At 41.5% G+C, this 22,189-nt stretch overlaps 1 protein-coding gene across 2 annotated transcripts; it reads right to left on the reverse strand.

Annotated features, from left to right (window-relative positions):
• Positions 1-6,070: 6,070 nt before the first annotated feature.
• LOC134529552 (nuclear factor interleukin-3-regulated protein) lies at positions 6,071-22,160 on the reverse strand. 2 transcript variants are annotated; one of them, XM_063363769.1, is made up of 2 exons: positions 21,850-22,160; positions 6,071-9,020 (listed from the first exon to the last, which is right to left on the reverse strand). In XM_063363769.1, exon 2 carries the CDS (start codon positions 8,998-9,000, stop codon positions 7,861-7,863), a length of 1,140 nt encoding a protein of 379 aa, XP_063219839.1. In that variant the 5' UTR covers positions 9,001-9,020; positions 21,850-22,160; the 3' UTR covers positions 6,071-7,860. The 2 variants fall into 2 exon arrangements, with proteins under 2 accessions (XP_063219839.1, XP_063219840.1); XM_063363770.1 differs by having other exon boundaries at positions 22,060-22,144.
• Between the last annotated feature and the right edge of the window lie 29 nt (positions 22,161-22,189).

Below are 22,189 nucleotides of genomic sequence, written 5' to 3' on the forward strand. Positions count from 1 at the left end.
AAGTAAAGTTGACGACTCAAAGAGAGATTTAAGTCGTTGTGAATGGTAACTACACGAATTCGAAAGGGCGGATTTTAGTGTGAAGAAGCATGCTGTTGCTTTGAATGAGACAGCTACGAGCTTTAACATGTGTAGATTGGTTCCAGAATTTTGCTACGGACATTTATGTTGCTACCAAGCAGTTAAGCAAACGGAAAAAGTCTGAGCGATTATAATAAATTATTTTTTTCCACCATTACAAACTGAGACAAAAAGGAAACAGTTAAATGAGAAATCAGAGTGGTACCGTGTTTAAGAAAATACTGTGTGCGCAAACAGTAAAATTCCTCACTTCGTTGAACACCAAAGTCCAGTGTTTGTAAGTCAAAGTCAGGTGATTATTGCTCTGTCTTAATGTCAGCCACTGCCCCAGTCACACACACTAAGTCCTTTTTATAGCCTCCGATTACATTAAGCATATTCTCTTCCACTCGCCCAATCGCACTCGCTCGACGAGTAAACAAATCAAAGTCATCGGTGAGTTTTTTATACCTTGGTGGCAACTTTTCATTACCCAAAGATTGTAAATCATCTGAGTGGTTTTTCAAAATTTACTCGTTCAGCGAATACCCACTCCCTGCGTGAGTGACATCGGCGAGACTCTGAACGAGTTACCTCTTCTACGGCTATCTCCTGCTGGCCGTCGGTGCTGAACGGACTAAGTTTTAACTGGTTTGAAAAGTTAAAGTCCAACTTACTCACTTCTGAGGCTAAGTCCAATGTGCAGGTCGTTGTGATGTCGCGCAGTGACGTTGCTAGATGATGTGATGACAGGCAGCATTATGGCAGGGCTCAGCTCTCCGTAGACTGTGTAGATTCTAGGCAAACCTGGCTCTTATATACTCCCTCAGCTGGTATCGACTTCGTGGGAGAACCCTCCAGAAACATGGAGTTACTTCCACGCCTCTAAGGGAGGGTGGAAGGGTGGTGAGGTCAGGTGATTAGTCATGTGGTTCGCCTTTCAATTCCACACCTCGGGCGCGCCTTGAAGTCGCTGTGTATGAAGCATGCTTGAGGGTTAGGCAACCAGAAGTACCTTACTATCCTGCCGATGATGTCACATCCAGGGGCTAACTCACAGAACATCGTTACAATCGGTATTACGTTGCAGGCGGAAAACCAACTGCAACAACCCGACCAGCACGACTTACTATGTCAATCATCTGGAGGAGCATATGGCACTCATACATAATCAAGCGCGTAAGAACCTCCGATGAGCAACAAACCGAATGAAGACGAGGTATAACCTGAAGGCTAACTCGACTGGCTATCAGGAAGGCGATTTGGAGTGGCTGTACAACCCGAAGCGAAGAAAGGACATGTATACTAAGCTTCAAGAGGCATGGAAAGGCCCATATTAAGTGCTGAAATGGATAAATGATGTGGTCTATCGCATCCAGGGGGGAAAAGAGGACGAATGAAAGTGGTACATTTGTACCGATTGAGAGAATATGCGAGTTATTTATAAACATACATTAATTGTGGTGATCTAATTAGTAACGTATATAGGCCTATTAGTAGTAAATGAAATGGTGTAAAAATTAATTGGGCTATCATTGCGAGCCTGATTTTCCCCACTCGCAACTATATATACACAGGTCACAGAAACACAGTAAGGCAGACTGGCAGCTATGTTCAACGAGCAGTGTTTTCTGCTTCCCACCACCACTGTTTACATGTGAAGGCTTTCACCAGGGGACAGCATGGGCCGGTCCATGCACCCGCCTTCGATAAGGGATCTACCAAGTAGACGATCAACTACCATATTGCACCTTAAGACATTCGCCGCGTCTTTACTAGAACCAGAGACATAGCCATGTCATATAATATGCTATATTTTTTTCGTATCCGGAGATTACGGAAATTCACATAATCCTACCAGAATTTAGAACCAAAACCAATAAAACCCAAAATAATTTCAGTGTTTCTGTTGTGTGGCAGATATGAATTCAGTGTATTATATTGGATCCTGTAGGTTTATGCTTAAACACAATGGCCTTACTGGGTTTTAGTAGTTCCTGATATGACAAATTTACCATAAAATCATAATAATTAACATGTTGGCCTCTGTTATATTTTCTCCTTTTCACGCATGCCCTTTTTCTTACTGAGCGTCCATTCTCCTATTTTAATGCGTACCCAAAATATTTTTCTAGGCTTCGTTTTAGCTTCTCGGGTCCTCTCTTCAAGTCTTATTTCTCAAGCTCAGCTAGTATGAGCCATCTTTTGATTTCACTTGCAGTTTGTTAGTGTCGTATCTTAGCTCCCTACGATTGTGCTTCTTTTTTTTTAGTCGTGAGCTTCTTCATGTAAGCTGACTTCATTTAAGTTCGCCTCTCAGCCATGCCTTGTTCCTCGGTTTTCCTCATGTCCAGCCACTATCCAAGGTTTTAATGTAAGTCATGTGCTTTGTCTTTTCGATTCATGTTCTAAGTTCTATTTGGCTTGCCTCTTTTAAGAATCCTGCAATCTATTTATTTTTCTCCGACTCCCATTTGGATGCCGAAAAGTTCTGAGATCTTGCCTGTAAACTTAACATTGACTTGATCTCGGTCAGGGAATCTTTGATCAAGAGCATACCCGGAATTTCATTTGGGTAGGGTGGTGGGTATAACCACTTTGTTCGCTGTTTGCTTTCAAATTCATTTCACAATTCATCCCTTCTGTGTGTGCCCTTGTCTTTGATAATGTTTATATTCTTATGGTACCAGTCAATTTGTTCCAGAATATTTATCACAGATAGCCTGTCTATTAAGCCATAGGATTTCTTGAAGTTTTCGAAAGTTATATTAAGGTATTTCTCTTAAATTGGCTAACAGGCAAGAACAAAATCTCTTTGCAATTGTTAACATCTGTTTTGGAGGCTTTCTCGTATCGGGTGTGTATGAGGGCTGATTTCCTGTCACCAAGCACTTAAAATTTGCCAAATCTCTTCTAAGTATTTTGTTAAAGACTTAAGCGAGGCTTCGTTAGCCTTCTTCCGAATTTCCGCCACAATGGAATCCTCTTCTGGGGCTATGTTTTTTTTTTACACGCGAGATTGATAGCGCGCTCTGTCTTAGCTTGGTGGTTCGTATACTGGTTTCATTATGATGTTTTGTGCTTTTTCAAAGTTTACGATCTGTGGTTCGCATTTCAGAAAATTACCAAAGCATTTTTGTCAGCAGTTTTCAATCCTCAAGGTTTTTATAAGCGACTTTCCCCATTTATTCTTTAAGTGTAGTTTTGGGATTTTTTTATTTGTATTTGTTGAGATAATTTTTGAAGGTTTTGTGTTAGTCCCTCGTGATTACACAGCAGGTTACCCTCACCCTTCCTGCGAATAGGGACTTTCAAATATCGACTCAGGCGCATGTCAGACAAAATAAATAAATACCACTAGCGCCCCCTACCTGCCATTCTCGGAACATAGATGGAGGCCGTCAGTAAATGACAAGATGGCCGCCTACTGCAGACGAAATGGTCTCTTCGTAACTGTGATAGTGCATTTTTTCCACAGCAAAAGGGAATAATCTCGAAGGTGTGAGAATTGTTAAAACTACTATGCAGTTCTCGGGGGATCACAAGCATCTCGAAGTGATCAAGCAGGTCAATGAGCTTGATTATAACTTTTAAAATGTCGCGAAGAATGAATGGTTCAACAATTTCAATTTAGGTGATAAATGGAGTCCTGCACCAAGTCAGAAAAATTGGGTGTGAGTTATGAGAACAAAATGTTTACATCCGAGTGTGACAGTTAAATAATTTAACGACTTTTAAGAGGTGATTAGATCCATGAGTGCAGGGACGAAAAATCAGTATGATTATATGGAAAAAGGGGGGGGGGGGGTGAAATTACATTTATCTTTCTCTTTTCACAGTTACGATTTTGCAAACGCAAGCGAGCATTACACTGGGGGCTTTTTAATTCCAGGGGGCTGGCCCCTCTCTGCCCCTTTTTCCATATTTACGCCCATGCATTAGTGTGTGTAGACAGAGGATCTTTCAAGTTATTGTAGAGAAAATGTGTACTGATTTAAAAAAAAACAAAAGTGAACATAAAATAACCAAGATTAAAATATTTTCGAGACATTGTTAGTTTGTAAACAGTAGCTTTGGCTGTGTAAATAACCATGATAATAGGCGTGTTTGGGTGGATTCATTAATTAATTAGGAAAAGCGACACTGAGACCTTTCCATAGTTTTAAATGTAAGTCAGGTGTGGATCCAGACAACATCATTGGGGGTAGTGGGTGGGGAGTGACTTATGTTACAAAGTCAATTGCTACTTCGTACATTTATTTAACGTTTTAAAGGTGTATCATTTGCTTACATTCACATAAAGTGTGTTTTTAATGATACCTACTTAAATAAGATTTGTTGTTATTTTACTGTAGGTATTTTTGACGAATAAAGAAGCTTTATTGGGGAGGGAAAATTATTGGCCTCACCCTACCCAGGATCCGCCCATGAGGTACGTATTGGGTATTTAGACTTGCCCCGGAGGTCATTAGAGCGCACACACGGGCGCATACATCCCCAAGCAGGCATGTTGTAACACTGTAATAACCGTCGCTACATTTGTCTAGTGGTTTCAGAAAACCCATTGAAAAAAAAACTCAGAATGGACGGCCTGTGATTTGAGGCTGGGTGCTCTAGCTTACGAGTCTAGCGTTCTACCATTTAGCCACGTCACTCACTTACCAGCATGCTGCAAGCAATAAACATATAAAAGAAAAAGCTACAGTTAACGGAAAGTTAGTGATGATCAGTTATTTAAAGTTGCAGCCAAAACAACAAACGCTGAAGCTGTCTGGTGGTGCTGACCAGAAGCTTGTAGTTGCAGCTACATCAACAGCACATTCCTCCAAATGTTCGTTCATTTTTCGTTACGCTAGCAAAAGTGTTTGAATTTCATGGTGATGGATTCCATTTTGCTGCAACCTTTGTCTTTTGGTAGGTTTTTTTCTAGTAGGACGCCGATATCTCGTTTGCGACAGTGTGTCCCAAATCATGGTTATTTGTTTAATGCAGGAAAAAAGAGAACCCCGCCTTTTAAATGTTTAGGTTGCTAAATTATTTGTGTGCTTTTATTGAGAGCAACATAATCAAGATGTGTCCGTACACTTGCTGAACAATAAAAACTGTTCAATCCAGCACGGCATTTTCCCTGGTTTCAGTGGTCAGACCACTCGTCTCCCACCAAGTACACCCGGGTTCAATTCCCGACAGTTCTAACCTGAATATTTCCACTAGTGGACATTGCTGCGAGCCTGTGGGTTTTCTCGAGGTACTCACATTTCCCCATCCATTCATTCTTGCAATCGTCTTTCATCATGTATAGTCGACGAGACATTAAGTCCTGATTCATTGATGCATTTCAGGTTTTATTTCGGGGAACGCACATTGATTCTTATCGAGGATGTTTTATAAGCATAAGTTAAAATTATTTAATTTTTCAAGTATTGTTTTGAATTAGTTTTTCCTTAAAACTTTCCTCTTACAATTAGAAATGTTTAATGTATTCTGGAGTTGATTGTGTGTTATCATCCAGAATCAACAGTGAATTAATATCGCCTTACATATGATTGTAACGATGTTCTGTTTGTACACTGAGCGAACGTTATAAAATAAGTATAATAAAGTCAATCAAAATATATTTAATGTTAATGCCCAAGCTTATAAATCAAAATGGAAGGTGATCTATATGCAAACGAAATGACCCGGCTTTACGTTGAGTTCACGAAGAAACAATTGTGAGTGCTAATGTATTGTCCCCATCCTCCCCACATTGTCAAAGCATATGTTCAAAACAAGCTCAATTGCTCTCTGATGAATTTTTTTTTGGTTACAAATTTTATCATGAAACACGGCTCAATTTTTAATGTATCATTTGCGAGGTCCAATGATAATAAAACATAGGACGTAACACTAAATGCAGCCAATAAAAGTTGTAATTAGCAAAGAACAGCTGCCCCAGTTCTATATTCTTTATCTACAATTAACTTTTATTTGGTTAAAATACGTAATCTAAGTAAAGAAACACAAACAATGCAGTTTGCACAGGCACTTTATTTATATATATATTCCATAAAATAACAACTTTAACATATCATTTGGGAACAATCACTTTACGTATTAATGACAATTAAAGGCTAGTATGAACAACCATACTGATTATTTATGACTTGAGTCAAACTATTTTCTCCCTGATATTGTTGCTTCTACACACGTAGATACTTATAACATACATTTCACATCTGGATAATCCTATGGTGCGTTTGCGTGGACGATGGCTTTTGGTGCGAGACCTGGATTCGAATCCCGGAAAAGGCTAAAAGTGTGCGCCGTTTTAAGGTGCTGGATAGATACTGTCCGCGCAAACATGTTTGCGGGTGAAAACTCGTGGTGCGTGGCATTAATCGCCACAGGAAATATTTATTAGTTAATATTTTTGTAACACTCTGTAAACAGCCGTACCGTCACGAATGTCACCTAAGATTAACCGTAAAAATATCATATGAAGGCAAAAAAATATTTTCCATCACCTAACATGAGCCTCCAGAGATAAAGAACGACAGGTCAATACACAGATCAAAAAATGAACAAAGGTCCTAGCAGTGAAAAAGTCATCGTAAAAATGACGGAAACTAACATAATCACTTAAACCAGATACTTTCAAAACAAATAAATTAGGATATTTTTGTGGTAGGTCATGTTTTTCAAAATTATTTATTGTCAATTTTACATTAGCTATTAGACTGCAAAATGCCCTGTGTATTGTGTCGTTCGTTATTTTCGCAGGCTCATGTTAGGTAACGGAAAAGTTCATTAAAATGTATATGATAGCCACACATAAGCACCGCCACGAAGCTTGGAAGATATGTCAATTAACAATGACATTGAAAAAACCGATAGGTGGGCTAGTAGAACGGCTAGCCGCCAAGATGTTTGTTCGGACAGTACGTGAAACAAGATCAGTCTACCGGCCATGAAGCAACGGCTCTAACAAGCTATAGTACAAGCAAAAGAAAACAGACGACATATTCACTATCACCGTATGTTCTCACTTCCTTACGATCCATGCTGAGTTAGATTTATTTCATATAAAATTGTAAGATGGTATATTTTGAAGTTTAGCATGTTTATAAAATGTGTACCTAATAGAATTTTAAAGGAAAAATCTTCCCATATTTGTCCGTGTCGCAATCAAATGACCTGAGCACACTGAATGTAGCTACCTAAAAAAAGGCTACAAATAAAAAATTACACTTAGAAATACATACTGTTATTTCCTATCATCTTATCACATCAGCTATCAGTGGCACATATATTATATAGGCCTTTACATGGATTTTACATATATATATATAAAATTATTAAGGATAAGGCAACTCACGTGCACAACACACAACATAATATACAGCATGACAATAGCATGAAATAATTAAAATAAATATATGAGCACGAAACAATCACACGTAGGATTTGCACACTGGAACCATAGACTGTAGACGGATGTACACAGGCGCGCCAGCTACGCAGTAGAAATGTCGTGGCCCCAACATTGAACGCTTACCTGCCAACAGAATTGTCGAAAACAAGTGTCATGGCGGACGCAGTTGAAGTTATAAAATATCATAGCACTTTGTATGTCTGACTTTCCAAGGAGCAAATGTCTGATATTTCATTATGTTCGGCGTCTAATCACAACTTATCATGTGATATCTGAAGAAGGCTGAGCTGGACAGTTCTGCTGGCAAGGCTGCAGGCGCGCGCAGAACACACGACCAGCCCTCGACGGACAGGGTCGCTCCTGCTCCCTCGAGGAACACGGGGTCGTCAGTGCGCCGGCGGCACGGCCTCGGCGCCACAAGTGTTCTTCCTGGTGAGGATGCTCTTGAGGTTGGCGACCTCGGAGGCGAGGCGCGCCAGCTCCGACTTGAGCTGCAGCTCGTCGCCGCCGCAGTCCAGCCCCAGCGAGATGCCCGAGTCGCGCTCGTCGCCGCTGCCCTCGGCGTCCCACGGCGGGCTGGCGCGCGCCGGCTCCTGCTTGATGCTCTGCAGCGCCAGCAGCGCGCTGGCCGCGTCCTTGTCGCCCAGGCGAGGCTTGTGGCGCAGCTTGTGCGGCAGGCTGTGTCCCAGACTGACGGCCGCCACAGGGTGTTCGTCGCCGCTGGACACCTCGTAGGGCGAAGGCGCGCGGCCGCGACTCAGGTTCAGCACGTCGCCACCGCCCTGCTGGAAGGGAGACGAGTGCAGCGGCGGCAGCGGGTAGGGGTAGGGGTAGGCCTCGGGCTCCGACATGGGGCTGGCCTCCATGGGCGGCTGTGGCGCTGGCTCGTGGTAGCGGGCGTAGGCCGCGGGCGGCGACACTAAGCCACCGCCCACCGGCTGGTGGATCACCGACGTGGGGATGGGGCTGGGCACTGGCGGGTACATGAGCGGCGGAGGCGGCGGAGGCGGCCCGCCCCCGAGCTTGGCGCGCTTGGTCACGTTGAGCACCTGCTCGCTGGTCGGCAGAGTCGCCATCACCTGCTCCACGCTCACCACGCTCTCGCCGCTGATGCCGAACTTGTCCTTGATGGCGGCGAGCTGCGCCTTCAGCACGTGGTTCTCCTTGCTGAGCTCGACGACGCGCGTCTCCAGGATCATGTCGTTGAAGCGCCGCTTCTCGCGGGACCGCTTGGCCGCCTCGTTGTTGCGTCGGCGCCGGTCCCAGTAGCTCTCGTCCTTCTTGTTGTCGGGGATGAACTCGCGCTGCTTGCGCTGCGAGAAGAGCTCCTTGCGCTTGAGGTGGCCGGCCAGGTCGAAGCCAGGGCCCGGCGAGAAGCCGTGCTCCAGGTCGGGCGAGGCTGGCCGCGAGCCCTCCACGGGGACGGCGCTGTTGTGCGCGTGGCTGCCAGGCATGCTGCAGTTCAGCTGCGGGGTTTCACCATTGACGGGCGAGCCGCTCTGCCGCGCCACGAACTCGGCTACCATAATTCGATGTCTCAGCACATCTGCAACAGCATGGGCCAAACAACACGTCAATGCTGGCTTTCACACTTACAACAAAGTCACAAAACTCCACCTAGAAACTAGCTAATTACAGGCTGGACATAGTAAACTTTACGAGCATTTATGTGCAATATAATGCATGGAGAAAAAACGTATATTTTGTACGTCCCAATATAATGTTTAGGAAAATGTACAGTATTTTGCTAGTGATGTTTCCAAGGAAATATTTCTGAAAACTATGCATGCATCGGCTCTACATGCAGTATATGTCATACATAATACCTCACGTTAGTCAATACACATCTGAGGAATTCAAGCACAATGTGCATTGCTGGAACCCAGAGCAGCCTACGACAAAAACCAACGTATAGGCCTTATACTATACTATACCTAGGGTAACAACCCTGGCAAGGAGTCCGTCTGGTTTACGTACATGCAGACGTGTTTCTGCGCCTACATGCATCGCCATGTAATTGTGGGAGCGGACTTATCAAGAGTCTGTCCGCAATGACACGCAATCAAGCAGCTGTCAATATGTCACGCTGTCATTTCGCTTAGCGGCGCGTCCAACACCAGCTGGCGTTGCAACTGGTGTTCTCTTACAGACATCATGTTGTCCAGTGCACAGCCCTGGGCTTCAGCTCCTTATGCCCCCAGCACATAATATATCTGAGACCGACTCTGCTATTGAATACAAGAATGTGTTTAAACTACCACAAGTCAGTGGGAGTTCACTGGAAGACCTAAATAAGAGATACAAACATTCAAACGATAGCTGTTTTAAAGGGGCCCGCCTAGTCAGGGCTGCATTTGTGTTGGTGTGGCGAGATGATAAGTGCGACGCTTGCTGGTGCTTCTAGCGCGGCATCGCCTCTGAATTGGCACGCAGTCTTCTCGTCGTGAACAGGCCAACTAGGAGACTGAGCGGTAACCATAACATTCAATGGCGGAGAAATGAAGATAAAGGTGTAATGCAAGTCCCTTGAGTGCTTTTAAGAATCTATATCGGCTGTTTCATTTCTAAAAATTATTCTGAAAACACGCGTTTTAGTCATTTTAACTTTTATAAAATACTGTAAGCACCCGAAATACGGAAACAGAACTACTCGTCCAACTTCAGCGAATTCTTAAGGGGAATTAGACCCCGCCATCTCGGATTTTCCATATTTTTGCTTTAATTATAATTTTAAAATATTTATTCCACTTTTTGGCATGTCAAGGCATAAATCATATTTCCCAGAACATCTATTCTTTGTTACCACACATTTACTAACAGGCTCTAGTCTGTTAAGCGCCGCGAGGAAATAACTAATTATTTTACGAGGGCGACTACAAATATCATGATAATCACACCAGTTCACAAGTTTTGACTTCAACAAGTAGCCAAAGCTAAGTCGTATGCCGTGTCAAACAAAAAAAAAAAAAAAAAAAAAAAAAAAAAATTACCACGGAAGCTTCATTGCAAGTGGTATAGAAATATTTGAAACTGCAGGATTGGTTTTTGTGAACAGGCGTCACTCGGATGTGTTGAGCGTGGCTACAGCTGCACGCTGAGAGCGTGAGCCACGCGGAAGAACAAGCAGGAGCGCCCGACCGTTAGTCCCCGCGATGACGTCAGCGCCGCTTGCTGGTCACGTGGTCGCCGCCACGACGTGACCCGGCGGTCACGTGGTGCGGTCCGCACGCAGCGACATTCACCCCGGTCCGCATTGTTTGGCCTCACGCTTCACAAGCAGTGGCGTAGCCAGGATTCGTGTATGGGGGGTGTTAAGCATGGACCCCCGTATTAAAGCGGGGGGGGGGGGGGGGGGGGGGGGGTACGGGGGTTCTCCCCCGGGAAAATTTGAATTTTAAGGTGTAAAACAGTGCTATTTTAGCAGTTTTCGGTAAAAATTTAATTAATTTTAATAAGAAATTTTTTTGAGTGATGAATAAGAAATTAATTAAAGATTTGGTGCTCAGGGGGGGGGGGTTGAACCCTAAACCCCCCCCCCCCCCCCCTCTGGCTACGCTCCTGTTCACAAGGCATAGCCGACGAGACTTTCACCACTACGTGATTGTAATTTTCCGTGAGCATTTGCAACAAGTGTTCTTTTTAAGAGGGTAGAATCCTAAATTAGTTTACTTCTAATATTTCATGTTTTTGCGCATGATTTAAAATAAATTTAGACGTGGCCATATTTTATTTTTTTATGAAAGGCTTTTTATACTAACCAACTCCTTCTTTTATAAATCTTTTATAAATTTGAAGACATATATTTTGTCAGTCCTAGCAAGTACTGAAAGCATAAAATCACGTGGTATACAAATTTGGATTAACCGTTCGTATGTAGCCTTCTTCTTGTAACTATTTCTAGAATATCATTCATTAAATCAATAAAAAATAGTTTTTTTCCATAACCTGAAAACTCATATTTCTATAGTTTTGAATAAAACTAATCTTTATTGATTTAATGAATGGTATACTAAAAATAGTTTCAAGACTAAGGATACATACGAATGGTTAATCTCATATTGTACACTAGATGATTTTGAATACATGCTAGGACTAACAACAATATGCCATTAGGTTCATAAAAACATAAAATAAGGACTTACTTAGTTAAAGAAAAAGCCTCTCATAAACATTTAAATGTAGTTATTTTAAATTTACTTAAAAACATGTGCGAAAACAAGAAACATTAGAAGCAAAATAATTTAGGATACTACCCCTTAAGTGATGTTTCCAAACAATTTCCAGATATTTTCCCATATTACTACGTTGTTTAGTATAAGTTCACAATTATTTTTTTTGCGAAATGCATAAAAAAGTATAGCCAATAGCTAGAGCTGTGAAGCGCGCGTCTTGTTCTGACGCAATTTAGACCATACAAAACTGTATGTGCACATACTAGTCGGTGTCATGTCTTCAAGGTTGTTGGCATGCTTTTATCCCCCCCCCACCCCCCCACCAGGTTGCATGGACTCGGTCGTTCGGTTTTTTTGCAAGATCACACTTGCTTGTAGCTATTCTAATACGTGACAAATTACCCATGATAAGAGACCGGACCAATTCTTGGGTTCATTTAGAGATCTGCTAAAACTAAAATAATTATAGCCTTGCGATTCTTAAGCTTTTCGCTCAATTTTAATCTGGACGACTCTGAGCCAATGAGGAACCCTCAACCAAAGAAGTATCGAATCACAGGCAAACCAGTTGAGACGACTCACAAGTCAGCAGCCAATGAACTGGCGTTATTTGCCCGAGTAAACAGAGGATTGCGTAGAATATTCTGTAGGTCATCGAAACCGCGAATTATAACTTATAAGACGTGTGAAAATAACAAAGGACAGGTACAGTCACTATATGGGAAGAACTGCGTGGAGGCCTCTAATGAGTTGATTTGGATTTGAGTCGCGACCATCCTAGTTGGCCTTGTCAACAAAGATTGTGGAGGTGTCACATTTATCACACTGACACACCAAGACTAGCTTACTTCCTTGAAGTGAAATTTAATGAAGTGATAAAATAAATAAAGGAAACTATAAGGAACTCCCGATTTGAAGAATGAAACAAAATATGGCGGTAACAGTGAAAATTAATTGATCCCCATATGTATATTGTAAATTTCTTTACTTTTTTCAATCTTTCCAATAATAATGACGGTTAACAGTAAAAATATTACGACTTAGTAACCTCCACAAGTAAGACAGGAAAGACATTAAAATTTAAAATGTATATGATACATATCATTAGAGGTACGGAAATTTCGCGGATTTATTGATCACAAGCTAGAATCAGGTAGTGCCTAGTAAAGAGAACACGAAGGTTATCATTTAGGAATCAGCCAATGGAAAAGCAAACGTTGGTAGAGCAAACATAAGACTTTGAATTTTAACCTGACGACGAACGGATTCGCGAAATTTCCGGGTCGCTACATGTAACTACAGTGATAGACGTATTCCAAATAGAAACACTGGTCTCCTAGACAGAAGCAGGTAATGAAAGGTCAGGAAACATCTTGTAAAACAGGAGTTTAGCCTAGCGGTAGAAATAGCAGAACTGTGCACGTCTACGGTCCCACCTTAACGTACTCGCAATCGATCCGCCGGTCCTTGATGGCTCGTCTTACAGAAGCCATTTATATGTTTGAGTTGACCCCGTCAGTGGGACAAGGTCTTCCCAACACATGTGGAATAAATGTACACAGTCGGAGCTCGGACTGTTGCTTAAACACGCCTCTAAACCATGTGGTTTATTACTCATATTCCAACGCGAGTGCCTACTTGAAGTAGGGCAACCCTGCCGATGACTACTCGCTCGGTATAGATCGAGGTTTAAATGTCGTAAGAACGCTGATAGCGAGTGGACGATTCGGTAACCATGTCATTGTTATTAACGGGATTACGCTTGAGAGAATTAAGCGTACAGAAAAATCTCGAGCTAATGAGAAACAGAAACGTTTTTGTTGTGTGTAGGTCGGTTCTATATTCATTTTACTTGAGAACATTTTTTTTGCCTTACTTGTTACGTGAAAATCGGCCTCCTGTACCTAATCTGGAATAAGGTGCAGACAAAAGTGTGTTGCCGTAGCCCTTGGCTACGTACAAGTTTAAAGCGTGATTTAGGCCTGAGTAGACGCAATTTATGTGTATAAGGGAGAGAATTGTGGGGTGACCTTGAATTCGGCCATTCACCCCGGCCAATATGTTTATTCTAATATGCGGTAGTTCTAGTTGGCCAGTCGCCATGTCGGAACACTCTTTCATCGAGCATAACCTTGACATTAGACCTGAAATGGACTGTATAAAGATAATTTCCAAATCCTAAACATAGTCAGCAAGTGTTTGCTTAAAAACTTTACAATTTTTTTATTATATTGATGATAAAATGCTATTCATTATTGATGTTTGTTTTTATTTTCTGATGTTTTGAGTAGCCTAAGAGAGCATAACATTGCGAGCTTTCTTTTCCCCCTGTTATTAAAATTGTACCACAGTATACCTAAATAAATACGTAACATTAAAATTATAAACAATTACCATGCACATCAAAAATACGTAATTAAAACAGTTTTGCTCTTAAATACAAAGTAACTTGTCAATGAAGGCATCACCTAACGTCCACGGCATGGTAATTAAAAAAAACTACACCACTCATCATTGAGCTGAGTTTACATACATCAGCTACCGACGATCCTGAGTCACTGCCAAGAGGATTGCTATATAGCTTAATAAACATTGAAAAGAACATTAGACCCAAAGAGTAAAGAGAGTCTTCACACTGGTATCACCTTAACGGTACTTACTAGGTATATCGACATATAAACTACTCTTGCTAAGTACTTTCATTTATGTACCTATATGGTAGAAAGTTAAATCACTTCTTGCTTAGATTATCACCTATTTTCGTGTTGCGGGTTTGACTGAGCCTTTATAATGCATCAGAGAAAAACTAAATGCATGTTTCATTTTCGTGGATAACTAAATTCGTCACAATACCACAGATTAGGTTTTTTATTTTAATTTCGCGGTAATCATAGTGTTACGAACTCTAGAGACAATACCGCGAGGAGCGCCAGTTTCGGATCTGGCTGGCGGCCACGCACGGCCACTGACGTCATACGCAGTCAATTGACGTAAGGCATACCACGCGTGCCTGGCCGGAATACAAGGGAACTTGCTACCCACAAACAAACACCCCCCCCCCCCCCCCTGCTTCACACGCACCGTCCCACCTCGGGCTATTGTCCCTTTAGTGGCCTGGGAATTTCGGACTTACAGAGGCCGCTGCGAGGAGTGGCGTGAATAATCGTCTCTGTTATGGGTGTTTCGGGCGTCGGGTCGGCCCTGGATGACGCGACACGTCACCGCAGCTCTCGTCCCTTCGAGAAGGACGCCACGGGTATATAAGTAACGACGCCGGCCATCGGCAGTGTTCCGAGGGTTCGGAGAGTTCTGAGAGATGAGAGGGTCTCCCCCTCGGGGAGTGATACTGGCGATACCCGTGCGATCAGCGAGAGGTGAAGAGGGCAAGTGGCCCTTGCTGAGCTAACCGGGCCTATCGGGAGGCGATACCTGCGAGACGGCCTGGCGAGCCAGTCGGGTGCGGACGAGTGATAGTTGAGAACTGTGCTGCGGCGCGGTGTGGGTGAGTGTGCGAAGTAAGCGGACAGAAGAGCGAGCCACTGTCGAGCCAAGCTCCAGTGGAAAGTGTTAATGTTTCAATGATCAGTGTAAGACTAATTGTTGTGTACACAAATCTGAGTGCAATAATTAAATTTATAGTGTAGACATTAGTAATAAATAAAACTGTACTAATGAATTGGGATATCCCTTACAAACCCAGTAGTTCTCCCCACATAAATCGTAACAATACAGTTAAATAGTGTTAGCCCTATTTCGTGGTATTTTGTGATCCTACAAGTACACAATTATATTAAAATGAAAACTGAAATTGGAGTGAATGAATTTTGAACAGTTGATATCGTAGCCTCATTTATTTGGCTGTAACCTCCATATGTAGGTTTACATATATGCATGGTAAAGCTTTCATGAATATCAATATAGTTAGAGAAAACAACAAATAGCTATATTATTTCCGGTTTCTCCGAGGTCTAGCTTTTAAAACACTATCATCTCGCCAAGGTGAGCAAGCCTTGAACCTTGCTCCGACCTTAGTTGATACAGACCTTGAAATGTTTCTTAAGTCAAGAGTACCTAATGTACTTTACCGAGATACATTGTGTTTAGAGATTGGCTGTAAATAAGATTTTCTCCTGTGACTCATTGGGGTTCAGTTACGAATTCATTTTATAAATAACTACAATTGAAATAACTATATAATGAATAAACAAATCTAATGTCTCACAAAAATATGTTAAATTTATAGATCTCTGCCGTTATGAAGTCACATTGCGAACGATAATTGTTATGACGTAACGAATTTTGACTCCAAGGTGGCATCTATACGTCTCTAACTCAGCAACACCCGTAATGTTATCTTATATTTTAATGTCGTTTTTGTTTCAGGAGAATTTGTACGAATGTTTCAATTTATTAGCATTGCATAGGTAGGTATAATGTTTTGTTGCTAATTTTGTCGTCAAATACTAGGTCTACATACTACACACCGTCTCCTATTATAAAAAGTCAGGTCGTATTTGCAACTAAAACCTTTCTTTGTTTATTTTGTTTGTTGTTACAGATGGAGCTGGAAAACGCATATTATTAACTTGTCTGGTCTAAAAATGTGTTCCTCAAAACGTGCACTCGGCAATAAATGGAAAGAGCAAGATGGCGGGCGGGTAATCGCGGTGTGGCGTAACAGCGTTGCGTAATGCGCGGCGCGGCCGGGTCGAGGTCTGGCTTGCGCAACGGCCGTAGTCGGGCGGCGCGCGCAGCCACGTGAGGCGGTTCACGTTGGTCCTTGCCGCGTCCTCCGGCTACACTTCCTCGCTGACTCGCTCCCAGGCGGCAAGGACGCAAGGTTAGCGGCTTGCGTAACTCGCCGCGTGCAGCGCTGCTCTCGCCCGTCCGCCATAGAGTACACACAGCGCTAGAACCCCGCTACTACACAACACTGACAACTTAACAAACATGAAGGCGGTTGTGTCACTGTTTTCAACGCACCGTAGGCTAAAAAATGAGGCGTAGTAATGTTGGTATGCAATAAATAGGCAAAAGTGTATCAAATCCTTATGTGGTGTAGCAGCACTGATTTAATGCACCCATAATACTTTATATAGCTAACATTACGTAGAAGATTGTTGTTTGGTCTTCTGTGCGTGTAGTATACAACATATTGTATACAATTTAAAAATTATATTGTTTCTCATATTCAAATGTAATAAAAATATTATGGTTGATTTAGTTTAAAATAAAGAGAGCTCTGAATGCCAAAATAAAAGCAAAATAAAATGGCTTGGAAAGTTTTATTTATTTTTCCAAGGAAGAATTTAGCGTGCAGGTACTGTAAAGACTGTTAACCCCAGGGCAGAATCAGCACGGATAGATATTGGAGAAACATATTGGCGGGCGTTACAGCATATTCTACGTCCCAATCAGGTTGAATATTTCTTTGTTCCTTTTATGTCCTTCGGCTTAATTTGTCACATGCTTCTCCAATAGGAACAGCAACCTAAAGTTCATTGAGTTTGGCGACTTTCAGTAACGAAGTGCACTGGATGCAAGAAGGAGAGAAATAAGAGGTGCATTGGTGAAACACTGGAACGAAATTGGTATCGCACGGGTTGAATCCCGGTGTGACCAATAAGTTTTCTGGAACCAGCCCAGACAAAGGCTAATGGCTACGAACGACACCTTCCCAACCCATTCCCTGCCTTGTGGTCGTTGTAAGCGCCGTCTCTTCATGACTTCACTGTCGATGAGACGTTACGCCCAATTGAGAGGGTACTTGATCGATACATCCGCGAGCGACCCGGGCCATTACCAGTCAGTTAATACTTGACTAAGCAAAGACAACATTTTGCGTCTTAGAACATGTCTTGTGCGACTGCGCTGTGAACATAAATGACTTAAACCAGTGAAATAATTTTCAACAGAACTTGAAATAATACGCTTCTTCGGACTGACGAATCAATGGATTTCAGTGAGAATCAACGCGTGAGGGGGTGGAATTTGTTGCAGAATGTGTCAGAGCTGTCGATTCATTGAAGAGATGACTTGGTAGGACCTCGTCGACTGACTGATTAGGTTGATTTGATCGAACTGTAGGAAGCTGTTGCTTGCGTGGGAGGAACTACGGACTAGAGCTATAGACGTGGCTACCCAATAACGTGAACACCGATAAAAGACGTGGCCTTGTTATTGACCATTGAGCACTCTAAAAACGCTTATTCACGTATAGAAAAGGTGAATCTAGCCTAGAGGGAAATAAATCCCCGAAATAATCGTGGCTGTACGCTATTCTTGTCTCGTGCGCACAAGGCTTTATATTTACACATAGACAAATATATTTCAATTCAATTGATGTGAACAATGTGTTGTTTGTATGTACAAAAACTATCGAAAGTTATGTTATTGTTATTGTTCGGCACAGAAACCAGGGAGCGCTAAGGGTTGGGAGCTGTATCATTGTGTTGTATATTCAAATGTAGCCCACGGATCTCATAAATGCGAATTCCAAAGTGAATCAATTAAGTACAGCCATGAAAATGGTCTGTTAATCTGAAGGTAGTCTCTGATGAGTTTTCGTCCAACATGTCACGGAACCACGTAGTCGCTCATTCATTATGGATTTAAACTGTGCTTCATCTGCTTTAGCAATCGGATCACCTAATATTTTTTTTTTAAATGATGTAGTCGATGTTTAGCCACAAAATACAGTCACGTGTTGTCAAGCCAAGAAGGAAACAGGAAAGGCAGTGTTCGAAATGATCAATTACAACAATTAGCTACTTCGTAATTTGTTATTTGGCAGGTTTCAACTCGAAAGCATTCTACATTCACGTATTTCGTTATCATGAAAACACTTCGCTAGATGTGGCTATTACTTAACTTTTTTACTCACATTTACACACACGTTATTAAAAAATTATCAATTTAATTATTCACTATTTTTATTTCACATCTGAGTTTTCGAAAAATTTTCAAAAAATGCTTTTAATTGCAATAAGCAACTTTTTAACTTTTAATTAATTAAATTACACAAACGCGTTTTTAATTCGAAGGTTAAAACCATATGGTGATTTCGTACTGAACAGAAACATTATACGAAAAGAAGTTATCACAAATTACGGGTCAACAGAATCTGCCAGTTCGAACACCGCCCGACGACTCCTGGCGAAGACGGCTAACTATTCGGGACAATGAGCCCGCAGGTTTTCCGCCTTCCATGACCACGGTTCCAGCAACTAACCTCTGTCGCCCGTCAGGAACACACACCACTTCAAAAGCCAGCGATTTCTGACAAAGCACGCGCTTATTGGGAACCGGTGAATCAGCGTGGAAAGTGTTGTGGAGCGTGGCCTCGGAGGGAGGGGTGGTAGCCTGCGCTCCCCCCTCCCAAGTCACATGGCCGCAGCTCCGCTTCTCCTCCTTGTGACGCAGGTGGGGGTAGCACGTGGCACCACAGCGCAGTGACCTAACCTAGCCTCGTGCCTCGCCCGCGGCTGGCCGCGTGTAAACCAGCAGGGGCCCCCACTTGAATTCTACTTTTAGTGTCCTTCCGCCACGTGTCTAGAGCACGAGCAACGAGCAAATCTAAAACAACTCGACTTACGTGGCTATCAGTTTTAAACATAGAACTTTATACACGAAGTTATGTCAGGGAACGGATTTTCTTTGTATGCCGCTAGCCTAACTGCGATTTACATCACGCAAAAAAAAAACTTTCATGTACCTACCCAGTTTACCAGCAGTGATATTTTATGGATGATTTAAAAAGTGATTTCTCCTTTAATCTCGCAACTTGGAAATGTGAATTTAAATTTAAAATTGGTTCATGTTAATTTATTTTCTACTAGCATTCGGTAGGGGACGCCCCTTGCTCGTTGTGAAACATTCCAATGCCAAATTATACGTTGAGCTTCTTATTTTTTAATTCATATAAAACAAGCAGTAACTAAACTTACTGTCCCCCAATTAAAAGTTACACTTTTGATAAGGAGTACAATTACTGCAACTGTATTGTAACCGCCTACGGTCGCTGGCTTGCTTCAAAGAGATGCAATTTACCACTTTAGTATTAAAAGAATGGTCACGTGACCAAATAATGGCTTGGGAAAAAAATCGATGACGCAATTTTTGTTATCTCCGGTTTTTTATTCTGTCAACTTCGACGCTGAAAAAATATCAGTTAAAATAACTAAACAGCTTTCAGTGTTGGTTCTATCGTGTATTAATTCTGTACACACACAAATTAAATTTAAATTAACAAACGTGTTTTATCGTAGCGAAGCTTCTTTCAAAGCTGTCACCAAAACAAAGCTATCACGCCATTTAACTAGAACTAGTGTCCTGAAGAATTAGTGATTTAGTTGAGAAGTAATATTCTTCTTTTTAGAATAACTATTTCACATTAAACTGTGTGTAACATGTCATTTTGTGTTGCTCGTGCGAAACAGCAAACAAGTAACGATCGAAGCATTTTAGTATGGAGTGTGACGAAACACGTAACCAGCAAAATGCCAATTGCAAAATCCCAAACCAGTAATTGGAACACGCCCTCAATTCATTCGTGTGCACGATAAACGCTCTGCTTAGACCTAAAGTGTCCTTACTCTTGGCCACATTCAACCCTATCACATGGCTAACCCTTCCCTTCTCCACTCCTTGTACTATTTATATCTCTTTCCTACAATGCATAACGTGCAAATGTTTATCTAAATATCACTGAATGGTATTCGAAGATTGGGTTATGTTAACACCGTAAACGGCCTTTATACTTCAGTAACTGCTTGGCGGAAACATAATTGTTCGATTCAAGGGGTTCTGGGTTTGAATCCCTGCTTAGTAAAAGGAGCGTGTTCCATTCTGGATAGGTACCTACATACGTTGTTAAAAAATAAGGCAGTTATATATTACAACATAGATAAGAAAGAGATATAATAAAAATGTAAGCATGGAAGATATGTAGAATGAGGGTAAAACGGCCTCATTTGCCAAATAGGTTTGAACGACTACCACGATACAATAAATAAATACCTTCCTAAATTATTAAAAGAAAACAATTAATAATTCACAAATTAAATAAAAATACAGAATATAACATGTATTAGTTAAAACGAAGATGCTGTAATAAATATTAAAAAAATACCTTCGCGTGCAATATTTAAATAATTTAAATTAACTGAAGTTATATTGGAATATAAAGTAAGCGCTACCTTTTATTTTTATGAAAATCTGAACATTAGAAAAATGATTAGTGTGATTGACGTCAAAGAGTTGCCTACTGACATAAAAGTGTAATTAACAAGAAGCATATAAATGATAAATGTCTTAGTTATTGTTAACTGTGGCATTTGCTATAGCGCGATGTTAAATTTCTATGTTTTATAATGTTTAACCTAATGCATGCTTTTTTTTTTTTTAGTATTCATTGATATTTGATTAGAGAAAGTCACACGAGACATCGCTATAGATCACACGAATTTCTTATACAGTACTGATTAAAATTAACTTCAAAACATAATATAATTTATCCCCGCATTATGGAAAAATTGTAGTGACAGATTAAATAATTAAAAAAACAAGTAATCGTAGACGTAATCAATGCTAATTTATATGCGCATCGTTTATTGCTACAGAGAACTGATGTTTGCAAAATGAGTACACAGCGCAGTTAGTTTGTTCTTTGTGGTGAGGCAAGGGGAAAAACACACGCACAACAAAGAAGCCGAATTCATGTGACGCGGTGGAGGTGGCTGTGACTAACCCATTTAGCTCTAATAATAGCCCCTATGGCTGGCTGTTGCACCATCCTCAAGACCAAAGATAATTTCTTTGTGGATGATGCAAGTCAACCTGAACGTCACTGCATCCGTCAGGGCTACGTGCGCCACTCATTGGCCTTAGTCACTTAGTCCCAGCGTGTCATCTCGTGACGCAGTCCAATGTGTGGGCGTTCGTCGTCGAGCCTACGTGCGAAAGCGAACATTTTATTTTAATAACTAGGGAAATTCTTTGAGTTACCATTACAGATTATAAAACTGTTTATACACCATAAAGTGACAAACAAGGATAGTTAAATAAAGCAAATACAAAACACGCAGTTTACCAAACCCTAGTATAACTTTACAACAATGCAGAAAAAAACAACCTACACAACAGAGAATTTTTCTTTAAAAATTAAAGAACATTATTAGTTAAAAAAATTTAAGTTAAACTCACCCGTTAGTTTTTCCTCAGATATTTCACTGCCAGTGTTCAGAATTAAAAATGCACAGCACTAAGTTTTAAACAACCAAGCCGAAAGAAAAATAAGGAAAAAGTTGGCGATATGTGTGTGTTTGAAGAACGCACAGGTACTAGCTGTCTGTAGTCACGTAGAGACACGCGCGACACAGTCCGCGAAACAAAGGAGCCAGCAATAGCACTCACGTAATAACACAACCTTGCTCGTCCACTTCCCGCGGGCAACTGCTCAACTACAGGCGGCTGTTGCGAGTTGTGGCGTCACCGCTCCTCAGTGCCGAGAAACTTCAATGTCGCGCGCGGTGGTTCCGCCTCC

The sequence above is a fragment of the Bacillus rossius genome, chromosome 2 (assembly GCF_032445375.1).
Source record: "Bacillus rossius redtenbacheri isolate Brsri chromosome 2, Brsri_v3, whole genome shotgun sequence".
In the NCBI taxonomy this organism is placed as follows: domain Eukaryota; kingdom Metazoa; phylum Arthropoda; class Insecta; order Phasmatodea; family Bacillidae; genus Bacillus; species Bacillus rossius.